Here is a 21,581-nt window from a genome sequence, read left to right on the forward strand (position 1 = left end):
CATAGAGTTATACAGCATGGAAACAGGCCCTTCAGTCCAACTAGTCCATGCTGACCAAGATTCCCCATCCCAGCCAGCGTTTGGCCCATAACCTTCTAAACCTTTCCTATCCATGTACTTGTCCAACTGTCTTTTAAAAGTTGTTATTGTACCTACCTCAACCACTTTCTCTGGCAGTTCACTCCACAAACACACACTTCGTGTATAAAAACATTGCCTCTCAAGTTCCTATTAAATCTTTCCCCACTCACCTTAAACCTATGCCCTCTAGTTATTGATTCCTCTACCCTGGGAAAAAGATTGAGTGCATTCACCCTATCTATGCCCCTCATGATTTTATACACCTCCATAAGATCACCTCTGTCTCCTGTGCTCCAAGGTATAAAGTCCTAGCCTGTCCAACCTCTCCCTATAACTCAGTCCCTCAAGTCCTGGCAACATACTTGTAAATCTTTTCTGCACACTTTCCAGTTTAATAACATCTTTCATAAAGGTTCTTCAATCTGAAATATTAACTCTGCTGCTCTTGTCACAGATGCTGCCTGACCTGCTGTTTCAAGTATTCTCTGATTTTATTTCATACTTCCAGCATCAGCTGATTTTTCAATTGTTTATTTTCACTTTGCACAAAGAATTTTGTCCCCATCCCTTCTGACAATGCTGACTCTAGCTACCTATCATCCTCAAGCTGAATTTATACTTATACAGGTGTTCTTCACAGATTGGTAAGGATTACAGCAGAGCCCACATGTGACCTTATAGTCTACTCACTTGCCTGCACCAGCAGAAAACTGATGACAGAAATCAGCTGTAGGGAGTTTGTTTATCTTTTTCCTTCCTGTTTCAAGAACATCAAGACAAACTATATTGCTCAATACTGTCCGAATAAGGCCAGGCAACTCAACAGTAAGCAATGAATCATTGACCTAGTACACGTGCATTCTGAAATGTTTCTTTACTTATTAGTGATGGGAGAGTAAATATTTAACAGTGTCTACTAATTTCATCAGTTGCAAGTCTGAAAGACTCTTCAACAGAAAAATGTAACTGTTTACATTTCAATATGCCACATGTGGTGTATGATAGACTAAATTGTATTAACATTAACACTTAAATTCAATAGCTGCACCATTAAAAATTTTAACAATGTACAACCCAACATTTTTAGTTTTACAATATCTAATTTTTGGTGGCCTGAGGTTGAACTCGTTTTCAATATACATTTGCACTTCTTCAAAAAGGTGAAAGTTCAACAGTAATGCATTCATTTTTATTTTTTAAAAAAAATCAACTTTTCCATAGATGTATGGCTAACTAAATAATTTTTGGTATGTAAATAAGTTCCACATACTTTGATGGGTCTGCTCCCTTGAAATAAGCATTAACCGATTCAGTAAACGCTGTTGCAACTGGTAAGGAATCTTGTGTCCCAAGGCTTATAGGACTAGGTCCACGAGAAGTACCTAGTAGATAAACAAAGGAAAATCAACATAAACTACACATTAATTTAAGTTAATTATGTTTTTAGTTATTTTAACTTATTTAAGTCCATGAAACTTTTAGCAATATTTTAAAAATCAGATCAAAAAATGTTACTTTAAAATATCCTGGCATCCAACTTTGATTATCCAAAACAACCTAGAAATGAGGTTGAAAAAGTCTGCAAAGTAAAACACAAAATGTTTTTCTTTTTAAAACAGAAACTTTTGCAGTTAAGTGCACATTTTGGACACATAACTGCAACCATTTTCCAGTATTTTAATAATGCAACCCACCGATCCTTGCATAGTAAAATTACTTATAAAGTTGTCATATCAAATTCATCTGTAGATGCACAAACTGTTTGAAATGTAGTGATGTAATTTACTTCAAAACTGCTAAAATTAAGACTTTTTCCATGAAGAATCCCTTGTAGTTTGCAACTGCTTAAATGATTGCTGTTCAAATGAAAATTAAAAATCATGAACATAATTTGCTATGCATATGTCCACTACTTATCTATTATTTTAATACTGAAACATTAGAATAAAATTTAAAAACCTGTATATCCTAATGCACATTCCCCCCCCCCCCCATATACTGTATCTTGATTGCAATTTTAAAGCTGATGCATTTACACTCTGCAAGCATATTGCCAAACAAGAGTAAAGTACTGAAGGTCTAAATCTATTTAGGCACAAACTGCTGAAAGTTGTTCCTCTAATATTCAGCATACAAACTTAATTGAACAAAAAATTAAAAACAATCCAAAAGCAAAACACTGCAGTTACTGCAAAGATAAAATAAAAATGCTGCAATTAGTTCTCAAAAATGTACTTTTAATTATGTTTCTTTTTCCAAAAAGATAACTGACCTGAAACATTAACTCTGTTTCTCTCTCTGTAGATGCTTCCTAACCTACTGAGTATTTCCAGCATTTTGTGTTTCGTCTTAATTAAAAGGCAAATTAGGCTACTATCTTCTTGGCTGTCAATTTACAGTAGGAGTTAAAAATGATCTTTTTGTCACTACACAGTAGTTCAATTTAGTTCATTTTAGATAAATGCTCACAACATTCTTGCAGAAATTCTGCATTTATTTCCAAAATGTTAATGTTCAATATTAAATCATTTTCATTCTTGATATATTATTCTATTCAGCACTAAAGGGCCATTTTAAATAATTACTTTGTCACTTTATTTAATCACGTACAGCACAGAAAGATACCCTGGGAAATGGATCATTAAATTTTCCATCATATTGTTTTACACTTGATGTTACTTCTAATGTTCTGCGGGTCCTTGACTTTCTGTTAATTTATATTTCTGTTACCAGCAATTCAGTGAGTGATGACTTCAGAAATAGCCACAAGAGCCAAAGCCTTTCCATCAACTACAAGACAGGTCAGGAGTGCAACTCCAACAGCTCTCAAGTAGCTCAACATAATTCAGGATAAAAGAGTTCACTTGACTGGCACATCATCAACCTCCCTAAAGATTCATTCCCTTCCTTATCAACTCACAGTGGTTGCTGTGTTTGCCATCGAAAAATGTACTGCAGTTACTTATCTAGGCTACTCCAATAACACCACCACATCAAGATGGGCAGGTGTAAGGAAACACCATCAGTGCAGGTCCCCCTCCAAGTTGCACAATATCCTGATTAAGAAATATGTCTCCTGTCCTTCACTGTTGCTGAGTCTAAATCTTGGAAATCCCTATCCAACAGCACAGTGGGAAAACCTTCACCAGAAGATTAGAGTGCTTTAGTAAATTGGTTTATTATTGTCACATGTATGAGGTACAGTGAAAAACTTTGTTCTGCATGCCATCATACAGATCATTTCATTACGTCAGTGCACTGAGGTAGTGTAAGGGAAGAGCAATAACAGAATGCAGAATATAGTGTTACATTTACTGAGAAAGTGCAGTGCAAGTAGACAATAAGGTGTAAGGCCATTACGAGGTAGATTGTGAGGTCAACAGCCCATCTTATCATACTAGGGAACCGTTCAATAGTCTTATAAGAGCAGGATAGAAGCTGTCCTGGAGCCCAGTGGTACATGCTTTCAGACTTTTGTATCTTCTGCCTGATGGGAGGGGTGGGGAAGAGGGAAAGTCCAGGGTGGGTGGAATCTTTGGTTATGGTGGTGCTTTACCGAGGCAGTGAGGGTGTAGACCGAGTCCATGGAGGGGAGGCTGGTTTCCATGATGTGCTGAGCTGTGTCCACAACTCTCTGCAGTTTACTGTGGTCTTGGGCAGAGTAGTTGCCATACCAAGCTGTGGTGCATCTGGATAGGATGCTTTCTATAGTGCATTGATAAAAATTTGTGAGGATCAAAGGGAACATGCCAAATTTCTTTAGCCTCCTGAGGAAGCAGAGACACTGGTGCATTTTCTTGGCTGTGGCCTCTACGTGGTTGGACCAGGACTGGCTATTAGTGATGTTCACTCCTAGGAACTTGAAGCTCTCAGAACTACTGATATAAACAGGAGCGTGTACACCATCCCCCTTCCAGAAGTCAATGACCAGCTCTTTTGTTTTGCTGACATTGACGGAAAGGCTGTTGTCATGACACCACGGCATGAGGCTCGCTATCTCCTTCCAGTAGTCTGACTTATCGTTAGTTGAGATTCAGTCCACCACGGTGGTGCCATCTGCAAACTTGTATATTGAGTTAGAGTAGAATCTGGCCATGCAGTCGTTAGTGTATAGTGAGTAGAGTAGGGGGCTGAGGACGCAGCCTTGTGGGGCACTAGTGTTGAGAAGGCTACTCGAGGGCAATTAGGTTTGGGCAATAAATGTTAACCTTGCCAGTGATGCCCAGTCCTTGAAAATGAAGGAATAAAATCTTCAACTGCCCCAATGTTGATTGGAATAAAGTTAGAGTGAAGAATAAAGAAGGGGAGGAGTTTCTGAAATGCTTTTGAAACAACTTTGACTGGATTGTTTTCAGCCCAAAAAGGAGGCATTGCTGAATCTGGTTCTGAGAATGAAAAGGTACTGGATTCAAATATCCTAAATACGATTCATCTCTTTGGAATCCTCCCAAATCTGATAATAGATTAAATCATTGCCAATGTTTGACATGAAATATTCTATTCCTTTATTACCTAAGGTCCAAAATTTTTCCTTTATTACACCCCACCTTCCAAATTGTAGCTCTAGCATCAAACCATAAACATAGATAACTGCAGATACTTTGCCTTCATGATACCACACACTAAAATTATAACCTATTCATATGGAGGAGATTGCAGAAGCAACGAAAGATAATCATTACTGACCAGAAGGGTCTGGTTTCACTTTAATTAAAAATTTCTGAACCTATGTTCTCACACTTAAAACTTGTTGGACTTACATGAACTTTTTATGACAGAAATTTTTAAAACTTAGTACAACATAACTGGCATTATCAAACATGAATATTTCAACATATTCATCTGTATGTAAAAAGCAAGTCATTGTTGAAAAATGTTTTGATCATAGATGTGTATCAATTTACCTTAAAAAAACTATTATTGCTAGAAAGAACAAAAAGACCCCTCACAACTGAAAACATAATTAAAAAAATCCAGTAAATGGTTCAAGCTCTTCACCAAGTACTGTACCTGCAGGTGTCTCACTGCGTTTCTCAAATGAAGGAAGCTTTCCAATGAAAACATCACCATCTAATACGATAAACACACAAAGATATGGACAAAGACCATAAGACAATGAGCAGATATTAAAGCAAAGGTGTCATGCAGCAAAAAACTAGAGCTTCTGAATTTTAATTGTGCAAAATTCAAATGCCAAGTTTTAGGAACAATAAAACTAAGTAAACCTATTTTCTTCTTAATGCTAAATATGCTTATAACTCCCTTATACAAGGATTTACATTCTCTGTTAAACTCATGTCTTTATTGTGTTTTGATGCAGCTTTCTTGCAAACTGAAGGTGCCATTGATCTCCAGGCACAGTTATTTAATAGCCACTAAATCAGTGCGTTTTAACTATGCGGTATATGAAGGTCAAAATTTTTTATATTCAAGCCAATGCAAACTAAATTTACCCTTTATATCAAATTCAGTCACAAAATTCAAATGTATGGTATACATGTGTTTGATAGTTTTATGAGATAAGTTATTCAAGTCAAAAATTATCAAAGTAAGAACCATTATAATTTTGCACAAGTAATTACCTCATTTCAGTACAGGAAAGAAAACACAAAGAAAAAAAAAGTTTGGAGTAAATTACAAATGCACCACAATTAAAATGCTATACATATGAATTAGTAGGTACAATCTTCTAAACTTCTGAAGCATCAGTCTTGTCACAGGGATTTGTTTATATTATAAAAGCTGGTTTAAGAGCCAAGTCACAATACCAGATAGCACTAAGGTCAAAAGGCTTACAGAAAAGGGAAGGTAAAAGCATGAATTAAACGAATGCTATCTTTAGCTAAAAGGTTTTCCATTAATAATTATTTTTAATGCAAAGAAGATCTAAATTAGGCAGGTAAATGTATTAAATAGCCATCTGGGGAATGAAGGTCTGTAGAAAATGTTCTATTATACAGACAGTTTAAAGCTTTTTACTTATTTTAAGATATACAATAAAAGGCTAGCCTCAGTAATATTTTCAAAGCCCATCAGAATACAGCATTAAAATAATGATCTGACAAAACCAGAATGTGCATTAACAAAGCCCATTACTAACAATGCTGGGTAAAAAAAATTACATGTAATACAAAGCAGTACACTAAAATTGGAGGTATGGTCTGAAGATAATAAAAGCAGTGTTTATATTTTTCTTTTTTTCAAAAGTTGGGAATCTCCCATTGTTTGAATGCTTTTTACTAACTAACATTACATTAACAGCACCAAAAACCAAAATTAAGTGTATGATGTGGTAATAAAACCTGGTACAGTTTCTTTAAACAATAAATAGTTTCAATTTATACAGAAATCAATTTTAAGACTACAGAAGTGTTTTTTTTTCCTTTTAGAACATAGAAAAACTATAGGCCCTTCGGCCCACAAAGCCATGCCGAACATGTACCTACCCTAGAAGTTACTAGGTTTACCCACGGCCCTCTATTTTACTCAGCTCCATGTACCTATCTAACAGTCTCTTGAAAGACCCTATCATATCTGCCTCCACCACTGTTTCCGGCAGCCCATTCCATGCACTCACCACTCTCTGAGTAAAAAACTTACCCCTGACATCTCCTCTATCCGGATTCATCTGCAGTAATGTCCTGAGAAGCTGGAATATAGGTCTGGGGTCCCACAACAGACAATTCTTGATCTGTCTCAATACTGGCAGCCACAAAACTGAACTAGTTCACAGCAGAGCTCCATGAGATTACAGAAATACTGACTTGGATTGGAAAGTCTAGAACATCATGTTCTACGGATGAAATTTTTTTATGTACCAAATACATTTAATCACATAGCTTGCAAGTATCGACCTATCTAATGCCTTTTTGAGTTTCACGCCCATTCCAGTGGCAAATTCCCTGGGTAAATTGGGGAGCATAAGTGGCCTCCAGTTCTTTGCCACATAACCCATTTTCTCATACCACACAGTCCTATCTTGTCCATCATCATCTCCAATGGTGGCGCCAGTAGGTCTCTCTGTACCTAAAGCTAAGATCATCCATTCACCTACTTCTCCCCACTGCCTCATACCCAACTGCACCATGCCAAACTCCCTTAATTCTCCTCCTCCCTGCCCTCCACACCCAACGAGATTGAATTGTAATCCTGTACCTTCTCATCTGGATGTAAAGGACACTTTCAGAAAAAGGAGACAAGATTTCCCATAACAACAATGAAATAGAATATGTGGCCATTTACCTTCTTGTAATGTAGGGACAACAGCATTATGCAAATGGGACTAGCTCAGGCAACCTGGTCAGCATGGATGAGTTGGGCTGAAGGGCCTGATTCTGTACAGTATAATTCTATGACTATTAGAATGACTCTAATTTAAAAGCACTTGATGATCAAAATAGAGCTTTGGGACCTTCTAAAATCATGAATGATGCAATATAAGTTTAAGTTTTAAATGACATTAAAAAAAAATGTACCAGATACTGAAGAAGTGGTTTAAGGTTGGAATTTTGTAAATATTGTTAAAGCTGCTCTAAATGCTGATTGATATTTCATGAGATTTTACTAATATACCTAACAACTGTTAATATTTCACAATAACATGAACAGAGAATGTTATTTGTAAATAAATTGTTAAAATGTGAATTAGATTTGTAACTGTTTTGCAAGCAAAACAAAGTAAATTCTTCTGTCATGGAACTATAACCATGCTATGAAAATGTTTTCAAAGTCTTTCTCTTGTCTAGTGATGCAAAGCCATACAGCAAAATTAAATAAGCATAACAATTAGTACACATAAAAAAAATTACCAGACATGTGACCTCCAGCTGCAAAATTCATACGTAAGTGGTCTGTGACTGAGGAAAAATAAAGGAAGGAAAGCAACTGTGTAGAAGGAACTTGAAAATGCTATCCTGGAAATGTTTTCAAGTAGCCAATAGTTTATCATTGCTAGAGTCAATTGGAATTGTTATAACATTAATAAATCCTTTCAGATGTTGTAATTATTTTGTCACGTTACATGCATTAAAATGAACTATCAAACAATCAAAATTGCTGTTCACAGGCTTAATTTTTAAACAGGATAATAACATCAAAAAGCTGAAATAAAAGTTCAAAATACAGAATATAAATATGCCGGCTGAACTGAGAGCAAAAATGTTATGTGACATCTGCATTATAAAAGTTATCAGTACGTGTTTATTTCCCCCATAGGATTTGGGCATTCTTGTTAAGGCCTGAATTTAATCACACTTCTAACTGTCCTCAAGATGATGACAAAGGTGATGTGCTGGTTTCTTGAACTGCTAGTGCTTGAACATTCAGTGCTGATTGGTTTCAACATATTTTGCCATTTAGTTTCATGCAAAACATAACAATAAGAGCAAGAGCATTGGGAGTAGGTATAAGCTATCGTGCTCTTAAAGCCAGCTCTGACACATCAAGTTAATGTCTGAACATCACTATCACAATATCCCTTGATTCCCTTACCATCCAGGAATCTATCAATCTCTATTTTAAACAAACTCAATGACTTAACCACTGAATGAAGAAACTTCATCTCCGTCCTAAATAGCCTACTCCTTATTTTCAAACTCTCTCTCCAGGTCCTAGATTTCTCAGTTAGAGAAAGTGTCCTCTCTGCATCTAGCCTGCAAGTTTCAAACAGATTGCCTCTCATTCTTCTAAACTCCAGAGAATAGAGTTTCCGTCCACTCAGACTCTCCCCATAAGGCAAGCTTACCATCCCTGGAATCAGTCTAGTGAACGTTCACTGCACTCCCTGATGGCAAGTATATCCTTTCTTAGTTAAGGAAACTAAAACTGCACACGGTACTCTGGGTGTGATCTCATCAAGGTGATTGCATTAAGACTTCTTTATTCCTATAACCATATCCTCTAGTTATAGAGGCTAGGATATTATTTATCCTCACCTGCTGAACCTGCATGTTGTCCTTCAATAACTTGCATACATGCAGCATCCAGGACACTTTGACCATCAAAACTAGTTGCAATCACTGAATCATACTTTCTGTCAACACTGCAGACTTCTTCACCATAATCCATGGGTACACCTTGTTCAACTAACTAAAGATGCAGGTAATGTGATTATTCACTCAGGAAGCAGTGTCCCTTAGAGTCCTCTACATTGATGTCAGACCCCAAGAAATTCATGGCATTGAGTCAATCTCTGGTTGATTACCACCTTCTTCAGCTGATGAATAAGTACTTAATGTTGAACGAAGGAAGATAGCAAGAGCGCAGAATGTACTCTGGCTGGATGATGCATTTCCAATGTCAAGTGATTTGAAAGCACCACAACCGATCAAGTTGTGAAGTCATAGTTGCCAGGTGGGTCTGTGACAGATGGTGGATGAATATTTGTTTTTGTCAACCTGTTGCACATGCATTTGTCCATGACAATTTTAATAAGAATGACAACTAAGTCACATCCTTATACTGAGGACATCCTCCATCATGTTGTGTGGCAATGCCATCTTGCTAAATGGGATAGATTCAGATATGATTTAGTAGCTCAAAGCTGGTCATCCATGAAGGACTGTGGGTTATCAGAAACAGAAGAGTTGTATTCCACCATAATCGGTAAACCTAGGCTTATCTCTCACCCTACCACACTGTCAAGTCAGGGGACCAGTCCTGGTTCAATGATGACTATAGTAGAGCAGAGCAAAAAGAACTCTTGAGCATGGGAGAACATATGAAAAGTGAAGTGTCAGGTTGAAGCTGCAGTAGAGCTGCCAAATGTGTGTTAAACAACAAAAGCAGCATTAGGTAGAGCTAAGTATCCTGCCATAGGCAGTTGTGAATGTTATTGGACAACTAAACAGGTTACAGGTGGAGGAGAAACATTCAGATCCAGCAATAATAACAAAACACAGCATGAGAATGCCAAAGACACAGTTGCAAATGTCTTCAACCAAAAATGCCAAATATATATTTCATTTCTTCCTGAGATCCTCACCATCACAGACAGTAAAGTTAAGCCAAAACAATTCACTCTCCAAGCTATCAAGAAACAACCCCAAGCACTAACTACAGCCTAGGACAATGGAACTAGGTATCATTCTAGCTGTGGTGCTGAAGGCATGCACCAAAACTAGTCATGCTTCTTGCCAAGATGTTCCAGTAGAGTTATCGTGCGAGGATTTACCCAACAATATGAAAAATTGCCCTGCCTACAAAAAGGAGAAGAATCTAGAACTAGAGGCCGACTGTTCAAAAATTAAGGGGTTGCTCATTTAAGATAGGGATGAAGTGATTTTTTCCCCTCTGGGAGAGTTATAAGTCTTTGTAATTCTCTTCCATAAACATGAAGCAGAATGTTTGAATATTTTTACTTCAGAGGTAGACAGATAAGCAAGGTGAAGAAAGGTTACCAAAAGTAAATGGGAATCAAGAGTTGAGGTTATAATCATATCAGCTGTAATCTTATTATATGTTGGAACTGGCTCAAGGGACTGAATGGTCTACTACTGCTCCTAATTCATATATTTGTATGTAGTTAAATCCAATCTGTCTATTCTCAAACAGCAGCATAGTGGTGGGAGGTGTTGTTGACAATAACACTAAATGAAACTCATCAATAACCCTGCTCGCCAACATGTGTTTGGGTTTGGGTGTTGCCAAAACCACTCACCTCCAGACCTCATTGCAGCCTTGGTATAAAATTGGTAAAGTTCTAGATATAAGATGAGAGTGACTGCCCTTGACATCAAGGTAGCAATTGACCAAATATGGCATCATGGTAAAACTCAAGTATATGGGCATTAAGGAGAAAACAATCTAATGGTGGGATCTAAAATCCAGGAATTCACTATAGAATTTCCATGAGGCAGTGTTCATAGCCCAACTATCCTCAAAGACTATTTCAATGACAGTCCTTCTATCAAAAGGTCAGAAGAGGGATGTTTGCTGATGATTGCAGAATGTTTAATTCCATTTGCAACTGTTCAGATAATGAACTAGTCCACACCTATATAAAAGAAGATCCAGGCAGCACAGAGCCATGGGCTGATAAGTGACATATAATATTCACACCACCTAAATTCCAAGTAATGACCATTGCCAAAGATAGTCTAACCACCAACCCTTAACATTAAACAATAATACCATCATCAAAGCTCCCATCATAACATCCTGGGGATCACCACATGGATCAGCCAGGTAAGTATCATGGCTGTAAGAACAAGTTAGATGCTGGGTAAACTGTGTCGATTCTTAACTTCCCAAAGCCATTCCACCAGCTACAAGGCACAAACTTTATGGAGTACTCTCCACTTACCTGGATGAGCGTAATTCCAACAACAAATGAGCAGCTCAATATCATCCAACAGAAAGCAAATGTCTTGACTGAAACCAACTATTTACCACCTAAGCATTCATTTCCTCCATTGACAGCAAATTATGTCTACAGAGTACATAATCTGTTATTACTTGTATATTGTTATTACTTGGCACACCTAACTTGATTGCACTTCCCAAGCCCATGAACTAGACCAGCAAAGAGGCCGAGGAAAGCAGGTACATAGGAATGTCACCACAAGCATATTTCTCTCCAAGTCACATTTTATCCCAACATGGAAACTTATTATTATTCCTTCACTGCCACTGAATCTAAATCCTGGAATTCGCTACCTAACAGGACTATTGCAAGAAGGACTGCCAAAGTTCAAGTCGGTAGGTCACCACCACCTTTTCAAGGATAATTGAAGATTAGAATAAATGTTTGCATTGTAAACATGGCTCTCACCCTATAAATGGAAAAAGAAGAAAGTAATGCTGGTGTACCTAAATAATACCAACAAGAGAGTTCTTTCAATATTTAATCTGTTTCCATTCATTATGGCCATTATAATACAATGGGCAAACAGTTAAATGTCTAGCAATTTAGATACAGGTCCTTAAGCCTCGATTACAGTTAATATATTCTGATATGCAACATTGTGGCATCTTGCCAGCTATTTGTTTGGTGAAAACTGATTCTTCTCAGTCACAAAAACAGAAATGCTAGAAGAACTCAGTCAGTCAAGCAGCATCCATGGATAGAGCAACCAGTTAACTTTTCGGGTCAGGGACCTTTCCTCAGAACTCAGATTCTTCTCAGTCATGTTGACTTTATCATTTTTCTGTGTGGGTTTAAATCAAATTTGGTTCTCAGGTTCAGTGAGTCCAACTGATTTGTTAGATTTCACTTTTCAATCTTAAATTTCATTTGAAAACTTTAACTGAACTCCAACATACAAGGGACATGGTTTTTGATTTCCAAGAATTCAGGGTTTCCAACTGAGTACTGAAACAATCTTAATCTATTCATAAAATTTAATTGAAAAAAGATAATCTTTTGCTGTGAACAAAAAAGCATTCAATGTTTTAAAGAGTTACCCTCACCAGTTTGCAACTTGAAAATTTTCCAGTTCTTGTGAAGGATTTTTGATCTGAAATGTTAACTCTTCCACAGTTGCAGCCTGACCTGCTGATTATTTCCAGCATTTGCTGTTTTTAATCTCAAAACAATTAATTTGCCCCATTTCATTTCAGCAATGAAACCCAAGATTATAACCAAAGCAAAATCCCAGTCCATCTTTTGACTATTTGACGATAATAGATTCAATCATTCAGTCAGTCTTTCTCTCTCTCTTTCACTCCTTCTCCCTCTCTCATCTATAATCCTCATAAGCAAACCAATCTTATTTAATGGGAATGAGTAGCTCCACAAGATGAACAGATATTTTACGTCCCTACACTTCTTTCTCACGTAGCATGTGGGATGAGTTTTCTAGGAACGAAAACACCAACAGAATCCGCTATAAAAGGGGTCATTATACATAGAGAGATGTGACTGACAGCGTTGCTGTGCTGGGATCCTGACATAAAACCAGCAGTGGATAGTCCCAGGGGTTCACATCAGCTCTTGGCACAGCAACACATATCAACAGGGAGGACAGGGGTCCATACCAGGTTCCCAGCGGGTATGTAACTGTTTGGATAGAGGAAAAATCAGTGCTCTGCAGGTTACTGGAGTTTTATTTATATCACTCCCACAAAAAATTGTGATTGAAATTGTCAATCACTGGAAATGCTTACAGCAAGTGAAACAAGCATAAATTCTTCAGGTTAGCTTGTTTGTTGTGTTACATAATACTGACAGTCATAAAGGAACTTAAGCCACAATGACTTCTACTATGGACCTACCAACTGTTGGTGTCGTTGTTGTACTTAAAGAAGCGGAGGACCCAATTGAGGATGTACTTTCAGCACGTGCCAGTGGGGCTACAGGAGGTGGACTAGTCGTGGACAAAGATGTAGGACTGAATGATCTGGACTGAAAAGAAATAAAATTATTAGCACAGTTTGCTCATACATATTTTTGTAGCTAAATATAAAAAAAGTTTCATAATAATAAGGCTACTGACTCAAACAACAGGTGGCAAAATTACATTGACTTTCTACTGCAGGAATTCTGGCAGATGATATCCTTAATCATGTTCAGTGTTGGAGCATAAACATTTTCAGGTTTTGTAGGGCAAGATAAAGTAATGGTTGTTACAAGACTAGCTAGTAGTCCGAGTTCTGAACCACTGATCAGCGTACACAGGTTTGAATCACACCATAGCAGCTAGAGAATTCGAATTCAAGTAACTAAATAAAACAATAATTAAAAATAAGCTAGTCTCAGTAGGGGTAATCTTGAATAAATAGTGTTGCCATAAACCTATAAGGTCAATAAATGTCCTTCAGGGGAGGAAGTATGGCGCCCTTACTTGGGCTGGCCTATATAGGACTCCAGATCCACCAATGTAGTTAATTCTTATTTGCTTCTTTAGTTTGGGGGTACTTAGGGATGAACAATAAATAGGAACATTGTTGGCAATGTCGCTATCCCATGAAAAAGTAAACATTTCTGCATATAAATCTCTGTATTTGAATGACAAGGAATAATGGTGAGGAAGATGGTTAAATATGTCATTTACATTATTTTATTTAATTGAGCTAATCTGAATGCATTTAATTTTTTTCTAGAATTTAAGTATTTACTTGCTAAGAATGCACTTAAAGAAAACTCAGCAAGATTAAAGTCATTATGTTTTAAACCAAATTGAGTTTGCAGGCAAAAACAAAAATACACCATTAAACAAATCCATCTAATTTAAAATAGTAATTAAAATCCTAAAAGTTAACCCTAAAGGTTGTTTGCATTGATCTTAATTATGTAGAGAATCATCAGCACCCTGCATTTTCCTTTAGACTTAAGAAATGCCATTTATAAAACTAATGACAAGGGATTAACACCAGGCAGTAACTTTACTCTTGTTAGATGCTTCCAAAAAATAAATCTGAAGATTCTCATTTCAGTAGTCAGTACAGCAGGTGGGTTTTGAGGAACGAGATTTTTACACATCTGGAAAGTCAAACCGGTCAGAGGACTTATACAATGAGTAGTAGGGCACTTGGGAGTGTAATGGAGCAGAGGGACTGGGGAGTACAAGTGCATAGTTCGTTGAAAGCAGTGTCACAGGTAGACAGGGTGGTGAAAAAGGCATTTAGCACACTGGCCTTCATCAGTCAGGGCATTGAATATAGGAGTTGGGACATTATGTTGCAGTTGTACAAGTCATTGGTGAGGCCGCATTTGGAATACCGTGTACAGTTTTCATAGAGTTATATAGCATGGAAACAAGCCTTTTGGCCCAACTCATCCATGCCGACCAAGGTGCCTACCTGAGCTAGTCCCATCTGCCTCCATTTGACCCATATCCCTCTAAACCTTTCCTATCCATGTACCTGTCTAAATGGCTTTCAGAGTATAGTCCAGGGTGCAGTCTTCTAGTGGGAGATTGGCTTTAGTGAGAGAATGACTTAGACAATCAGTGAGCCTGCGCTCACAGATTCCCTGGCTATCAGAACTACTGTTTCAAATGTATGTTTATCAACGTCTTTGATGACACAAACATTCAAAATCTCACAAAAAAAAACTAAATCAAAAGACTTGGTCACCCTATTATAGAAAAGACGTGGTTAAACTGGAAAGAGTGCAGAAAAGATTTACAAGGATGTTGCCAGGACTAGAGGGCCCCGAGTTATCAGGAGAGGTTGGCCAGGCTAGGTCTTTATTCCTTGGAACAAAAGAGAATGAGGGCTGACCTTATAAAGGTGTTTAAAATTATGAGAGGCATAGATAAGGTGGATGGTAGTAGTCTCTTCCCCAGGGTAGGTGAGTCTAAAGCTAGGGGACGTAGGTTTAGGGTGAGAGGGGAAAGATTTAAAACATTCCTGAGGGGCAACTTTTTCACACAGAGGGTGGTGAGTATATAGAATGAGCTTCCAGAAGAAGTGGTTGAGCTGGGTACAGTGTATCATTTAAGAAGCACGGGGGGGGGGGGGGGGGTGGTGGTGGTGGTTAGAGGTATATGGGTAGAACGCAGGAAATTGGGACTAGCTGAGTGGGCAATGTGGTTGGCATGGACTGTTTGGGCTGAAGGGCCTGTATCTGTGCTGTATTGCTTTATGACTCTACTATTTTGCTGTTCACTGACGTACAAGGGTGCTTTCTAAGGCCCTCTTTTCAAAGGCAGATGATGACTTTTATTCTCTCTTTCCAGAGATGAGCCTGGAGAGAGAGCATTCATGTGACTTTGCTACGACTGCAAGTTCCCATACTGTAGGTTACCATTCATTAACATACTTTGCATTGTTAATGTCATGTGTCAATATTGCCATATACTTGATACTGAAAGATATTCTATTCTTTCAAATCCAGCTGGTGTACTACAAAAAGGGCAACAAATCATGCAGGTCATGCCCAGTATCCAGGAAGCAGTCATGAAATCTTCGTTTTTCATTGGTCCGCTGTGCCATTCACAAAACTACAGCAACTCAAGTAGTTGCTACTGGGCACAAGAGATATCCAGTGATTTATCTCATAACTCCATTGTGGAACTGTGCATATAGGCACAGTGTATGCAAGAAGTGAGAACGAAGATGCAACACAGAAAGCAAGATGGCAGACAAGTGATGTTTTCAAATAATGATTCAAGCGCCTGGAATGAGTTAGAGGGGCCCTGTGGTGTTTGGCACAGCAAGTGTCAACATTTGTTGCAATTTGCTGCATGTTGCCTTCATAAGGGGGTATCCCTTGACCTCAGCAATTTGGCTAACAGCTGAGGAGAAGCAAATTGGACAGTTTCTTTATTCCTGGGTTGTCAAGAAGAACTAATTTGAATGCAATGTCAATAACTGCAACCCCAAGGTTGGCTGCTCACAGAAATCACTATAATCAGCAGGAAGCATGAAACTGGCTTGCTGCCTGAAATGTAATCAATGGGTGAAGATAATCAAGCATCACAAATACCACACCTCTTTTCAGGGGAATCTAATGTAGATGCCACCATCCCTGTACATAGAAATATGTTTCTGCATTAAAAAAATAATTTAAATCCTATTTTCTGACCCTCTTCTCCATTTTCCCCATAAGGGCTCCACCTCTCCCCATCATTTAGGTTATAATTTAGTTATGATTGCCATGTACAAATTAATAGCTTTCTCTAATGATTATTAAAGAGATAAAACAATTAGCATTCATGCTGTCTTCTTTACTGAATGGATGCAATTGTCTTATTTGTAAAGGTTAGTAATAGTAAATGATATTTACATTGTTACGTTATCAACAGAAAAACATTCTACAGTGTCTCAGAGAGACACACATAACCTGACCTTGGGTATTGTGGGAAATAAGGCTTGAGCTGGTGACCAGCAGCAAGATGCAAGAGATAAAGGAGATAGGCAGAGTTACAATAGTGGCTACTCATCAAATGTATTTAATTAGATAGTAAATCACTTTCATGTGACATGTGGATTAGGAGACGACTAGAGGCAGTCTGCGAGAATATGTATTTCTTCTGCCCATTGTTTCCTCCAATATGCAGTTTTTCCAATAAAATTTGTTGTTTAGGTGATGCTTTTTTTAAAAAGTGATTCTGCAATTTCAAGGCTGCCCTCCTTTGATTCCTCTTCTTGGTATTATTTACAAATCTGATTCATTTGAATTGCATTTCTGAACAAATGTTTGATGTAATTAGGGGCACCGCATCCAGCAGTTTCCCACTGCTCCAAACCAATACACATTGTTTTCTATCCTTCATGCTTCATTGTTTGTATTGCCCCTTGGGGAAATTATGTTGTCTTTGCGAATATTTTAAGAGAGTAATCTTTCATATTTACTATCTTGTGCTAACCTTCAATTTGAAGTCAATTTGCGTTTTTTAAATGTTCTTGGCTCTTCTCTGATGGCCTTTTTACAATTATATTTTCCTCTGAAGTTATGCTTCAATCTAGGTTTCCATTATACCATTTGAACAAATCTTGACATATTTCTGTATGATACCACAGTTGACTTAGTAGGCCCCATTTTATGTTCCTATGCACAATTTGTGGAGGTTATCCTAATCCTATATTTTAGCATTATCTTTCAGCATTATTTTCTAAAAAAATTAGTTCTTCCATAACCTGTACATTTAAGAACAAACAGGAGCAGGAGAAGGTCATTTGGTCCTGCTCCACCGTTCAATATGATGGCTGATCCTCCACTTCAGTATTCTGTTCCTATCATCTCCCCATATCACTTGATCCCTTTAACAACTCAAGAAATCACTACAATAAACAGGAAGCATGAAATTGGCTTGCTGTCTGCAACATAATTGATGGGTGCAGATACTCAAGCATCACAAATACCACACCCTTTTTCACACATCCCTTCTTGAATATATTTAATGGCAATACCTTCTACAACAGAGAATTCTCTAGGTTCACCACAGTCTGGGTGAAGAAATTTCTCCTCATCTTGGTTCAAAATGGCATCCTGTATCCTGAGGCTGTGACCATTGGTACTGGACTCTCCAGCATTTGGGAAGATCATCTTTGCACCTCATTTGTCTAGTCCTTTTGGAATATTATAGTTCCTATGAGATCCCCTCTCATTCTTGTAAACTCCAGTGAATATAGGTCCAATTTCTCCTGATGCATCAGCCCTGCAATCAGTCTGGTACACATTTGTTTTACTCCCTTCATGGCAAGAACATTCTTCCTCAAATGAGATCAAAACTGCATCAGAACTGCAGATGGGGGTCTCACTAAGGGCCTGTAAAGCTGCAGCAAGAGATCTTTGCTCCTATTCTATTGAAATGAAGGCTAACAAACCACTTTCTAACTGCTTGCTGCACCTGAATGCTTACTTTCAGGGACTGGTGTACAAAGAAACCCAGGTCTCCTGGAACCTAACCCCTCTCCCCCCATGCAGTCGATCAACATTCAAATAATAATCTGCTTTTTTGTTCTTAAGAATCAAAGTAGATAAAATTTGTCCATTCATTCAACTTGCCTGAATCATATTGAGGTCTCTTTGTATCCTCCTCACAGCTAACATTACTGTCCACTTTAATGTCATCTGTTAGTTCCCTCATGCAAATCATTGACACATATATTGTGAATAGTTGGGGGACCAAGCACTGATCCCTGAGGCACCCCACTAGTTGCTGCTGGGCCCTTAGAAAAAGACCCATTTATCCCTATCCTGTTTAGCAATGAATCCTCAATCCATGCCAGAAAATTATTCTCAATCCCTTGTGCTTTAATGTGCACCAAATTCTTATGTAGGACCTTATCAAAAGCTTTTTGAAAGTCCAAATACACCATATCCACTGGTTCTCCCTTAACTATTTCACTAGTTACACCCTCAAACTATTCCAATAGATTTGTTAAGCATATTTTCCCTTTCATAAACTCATGCTCACAACAAAACTTCAAAGCAAAATCTCCAAACAGAGTACCAAAAGTGTTCTGAGCCCGTGACATTGCAGACAAGAATTGGCTTGGTGGTAGGATTCAGAGGGTGGTAGTGGAGGGTTGATTTTTTTTTAGATGGAAACCTGTGACCAGGGGTGTGCCGCAGGGATCAGTGCTGGGTCCACTGTCGTTCATCATCTATATTAATGATTTGAATGAGAATGCAGTCGGCATAGTTAGTAAGGTTGTGAATGATACCAAAAATAGTGGTATAGTGGACAGTGAAGGTTATTTAAGGTTACAACAAAATCAAATGCAAGGTGTTGCATTTTGTGAAGTTAAACTAGGGCAGGGCTGACACAGTATGGCAGGGCTCTGGAGAGTGTTGTAGAACACAAAGACTGGGTGGTACAAGTACATAGTACCCTGAAAGTGGCAGCACAGGTAAAGGTGGTAAAGGTGTTTGGTACACAGGCCTGCATCAGTCGAACATTGAGGACAAGAGTTGGGATGTCATGTTATAACTGTAAAGGATGTTGGTGAGATCACACTTATAGTACTGTATGCAGTTCTGGTTGCCTAGCTATGGGAAGGACGTCATTAAGCTGGAAAGGGTACAGAAAAGATTCTCAAAGATATTACTGGGACTGCAAGGATTTAGTTATGGGAGAGACTGGATACACTGGGGCTTTTTTCCCTGGAACGTAGGAGGCTGAGCAGTGACCTTATAGAGGTATATAAAATCATGAGAGGCATAGATACGGTGATTGGTCACAGTCTTTTTCCCAGGGTAGGGGAGTCTAAAATCAGAGGGCAAAGATTTAAGGTCAGAGGGGAAACATTTGAAGGGGATATGAGAGACAACCTTTTCGTACAGAGGGTGCAGGGTCTGTGGAACGAGCTGCCAGACGAAGTGGTAGAGGTTGGTACAATTACAAATGTTTAAAAGACATTTAGACAGGTACATGGATAGGAAAGGCTTAGAGGGATATGGGCCAATCACAGGGAAATGGAACTAGCTCAGGTTGGCAACTTACTTGGCATGGACGAGTTGGGTCGAAGGGTCTGTTTTCATGCTTTATAACTCTATGACTCTGACTCTAAGAATGCCAGCCTCAACAACACCATAACCTCCTGCTAATGCTTTCTAAGTGTTCTGTTAGCCTAGTTAAAGTTAGAAACCCTACTGCGTGCCTTGAGATTTCTCTAAATTACTTTGACAGATCAATTTTATTTGTTTCTTCATGGTCCCTGATATACATTGCAACAGGTTCTTTTCTGTCTTTTGTCACCATCTGTGCTCTTCAATTTCTACTAATTACGTTCTGCTAATTTACTTCTAAATTTTGGAAAAAAACTCAAATCAAGCAGCATCTGTGGAAGAAGAAACATTTTTAGCTTTACTAGTTGATGACCTTTCATCAAAACTTCGAAAGGGTTCTGGTGAGAGGTAACTGACCTGAAATTAACTCTATTGCTCCTTCCAGACCAAAGCAAATAATTAAAGGTTGTCAGTTTAAATTTGGTGGTGGGCAAATTACTGAATTCACTTTTCAGGGTTACTATCAAGCCTGATTTAGAAAAGCCTGGCTGAGGCAAGGACAGTCAATGCAGGTTAGTATTTAAAGGCAGGTCATGTTTGTCAGACTTGATTGAATTTTTTGAGAAGGTAACGAGGAGGGTTGGTGAGGATGTTTGATATAGCCTTTGGATCTTAGCAAAGAGTTTTGACAAGGTCCCACAAGGCAGGCTGTCAAAATGTAGAGGTCTATGAGATCCATAGAAGGGTGGCCAATTGGATCCAAAATTAAAGGTGACAGAAAGTGTTATGGTTGATGGAAGACTGTAGTGTTCTTCAGAATTCAGTACTTAGTCTTGTTTTTTTCTAATAAATATTTATGATTTAGTCTTAAATGTATGGGCATGAGAAATAAGTTTAGAGAAGGTACAAATTTTGGCTCTGTATTTCACACAAGGAAAGCTTTAGATTCATAGGATATATAGGTGGTCCGGCCAATTGGGCAGATTCAATCCAGAGAAGTTTGAAGTAATGCATTTAGGGAGATACAAAAAAAGGCAGCCTCTAACACAATTGCTAGGAGAATATTGAAAGGAGTGGAGGAACAAAAGAACCTTGGAGTGTATGTCAATAAATCCTTAAAGGTAGCTAGGCAGATTAATGCGTTTAGAAATATATCTGGGATGCTTTCCTTTATTAAAGAAGTCACAGAGTAGAAGAGAGAGAGGTTATACTAGAACTGTATCCAGTACAAGTTAGACCACAAATTGACTACACCATATAGTTCTGATCATCACTTACAGTAAAGATATGATTGCACCAGAAAAAGTGCAGAGGAAATGTACAAACATGTTACTGTACTCGAGAATTGAAGCTATGTGGAAAGACTGAAGAGGCTGGAGCCGTTTTCTTTGCACCACAAAAAACTGTGGGAGATGGAGGACATGGTGGTGTGCTGCAGCTGCTTGATGTGGGAGATTGTGGACCTTGCTGCGGCCCACAATGGCCACATCTGCAGTAAGTGCTTGAGGCTGGAGGAACTTTGGCTCAAAATTGATGAGCTGGAGTTGCAGCTTCAAACACTGAGGAGCATCAGGGAGGGAGAGAGTTATGTAGATACTGTACATCAGGAGACAGTCACCCCCCACTTAAAGCAGGTACTTCTGGAATCCAGGAAGTAGAT

The 21,581-nt window shown here is 38.3% G+C and overlaps 1 protein-coding gene across 6 annotated transcripts in view; it reads right to left on the bottom strand.

The window, feature by feature from the left end:
- Positions 1–21,581, bottom strand: part of fcho2 (FCH and mu domain containing endocytic adaptor 2) — a 159,867-nt gene that overhangs the window by 24,347 nt on the left and 113,939 nt on the right. For 3 of the 6 annotated variants that reach the window (XM_052019148.1, XM_052019147.1, XM_052019144.1), the window contains 4 exons: positions 13,294–13,423; positions 7,890–7,937; positions 5,092–5,151; positions 1,352–1,463 (listed from right to left, as the gene is read on the bottom strand). In XM_052019148.1, coding sequence (XP_051875108.1) covers positions 1,352–1,463; positions 5,092–5,151; positions 7,890–7,937; positions 13,294–13,423 — 350 coding nt within the window. The remainder of the gene's footprint in view (positions 1–1,351; positions 1,464–5,091; positions 5,152–7,889; positions 7,938–13,293; positions 13,424–21,581) is intronic. The other 3 variants (XM_052019149.1, XM_052019146.1, XM_052019145.1) reach the window with 2 other exon arrangements.

The sequence above is a fragment of the Pristis pectinata genome, chromosome 7, assembly GCF_009764475.1.
Source record: "Pristis pectinata isolate sPriPec2 chromosome 7, sPriPec2.1.pri, whole genome shotgun sequence".
Classification (NCBI taxonomy): Eukaryota; Metazoa; Chordata; class Chondrichthyes; order Rhinopristiformes; family Pristidae; genus Pristis; species Pristis pectinata.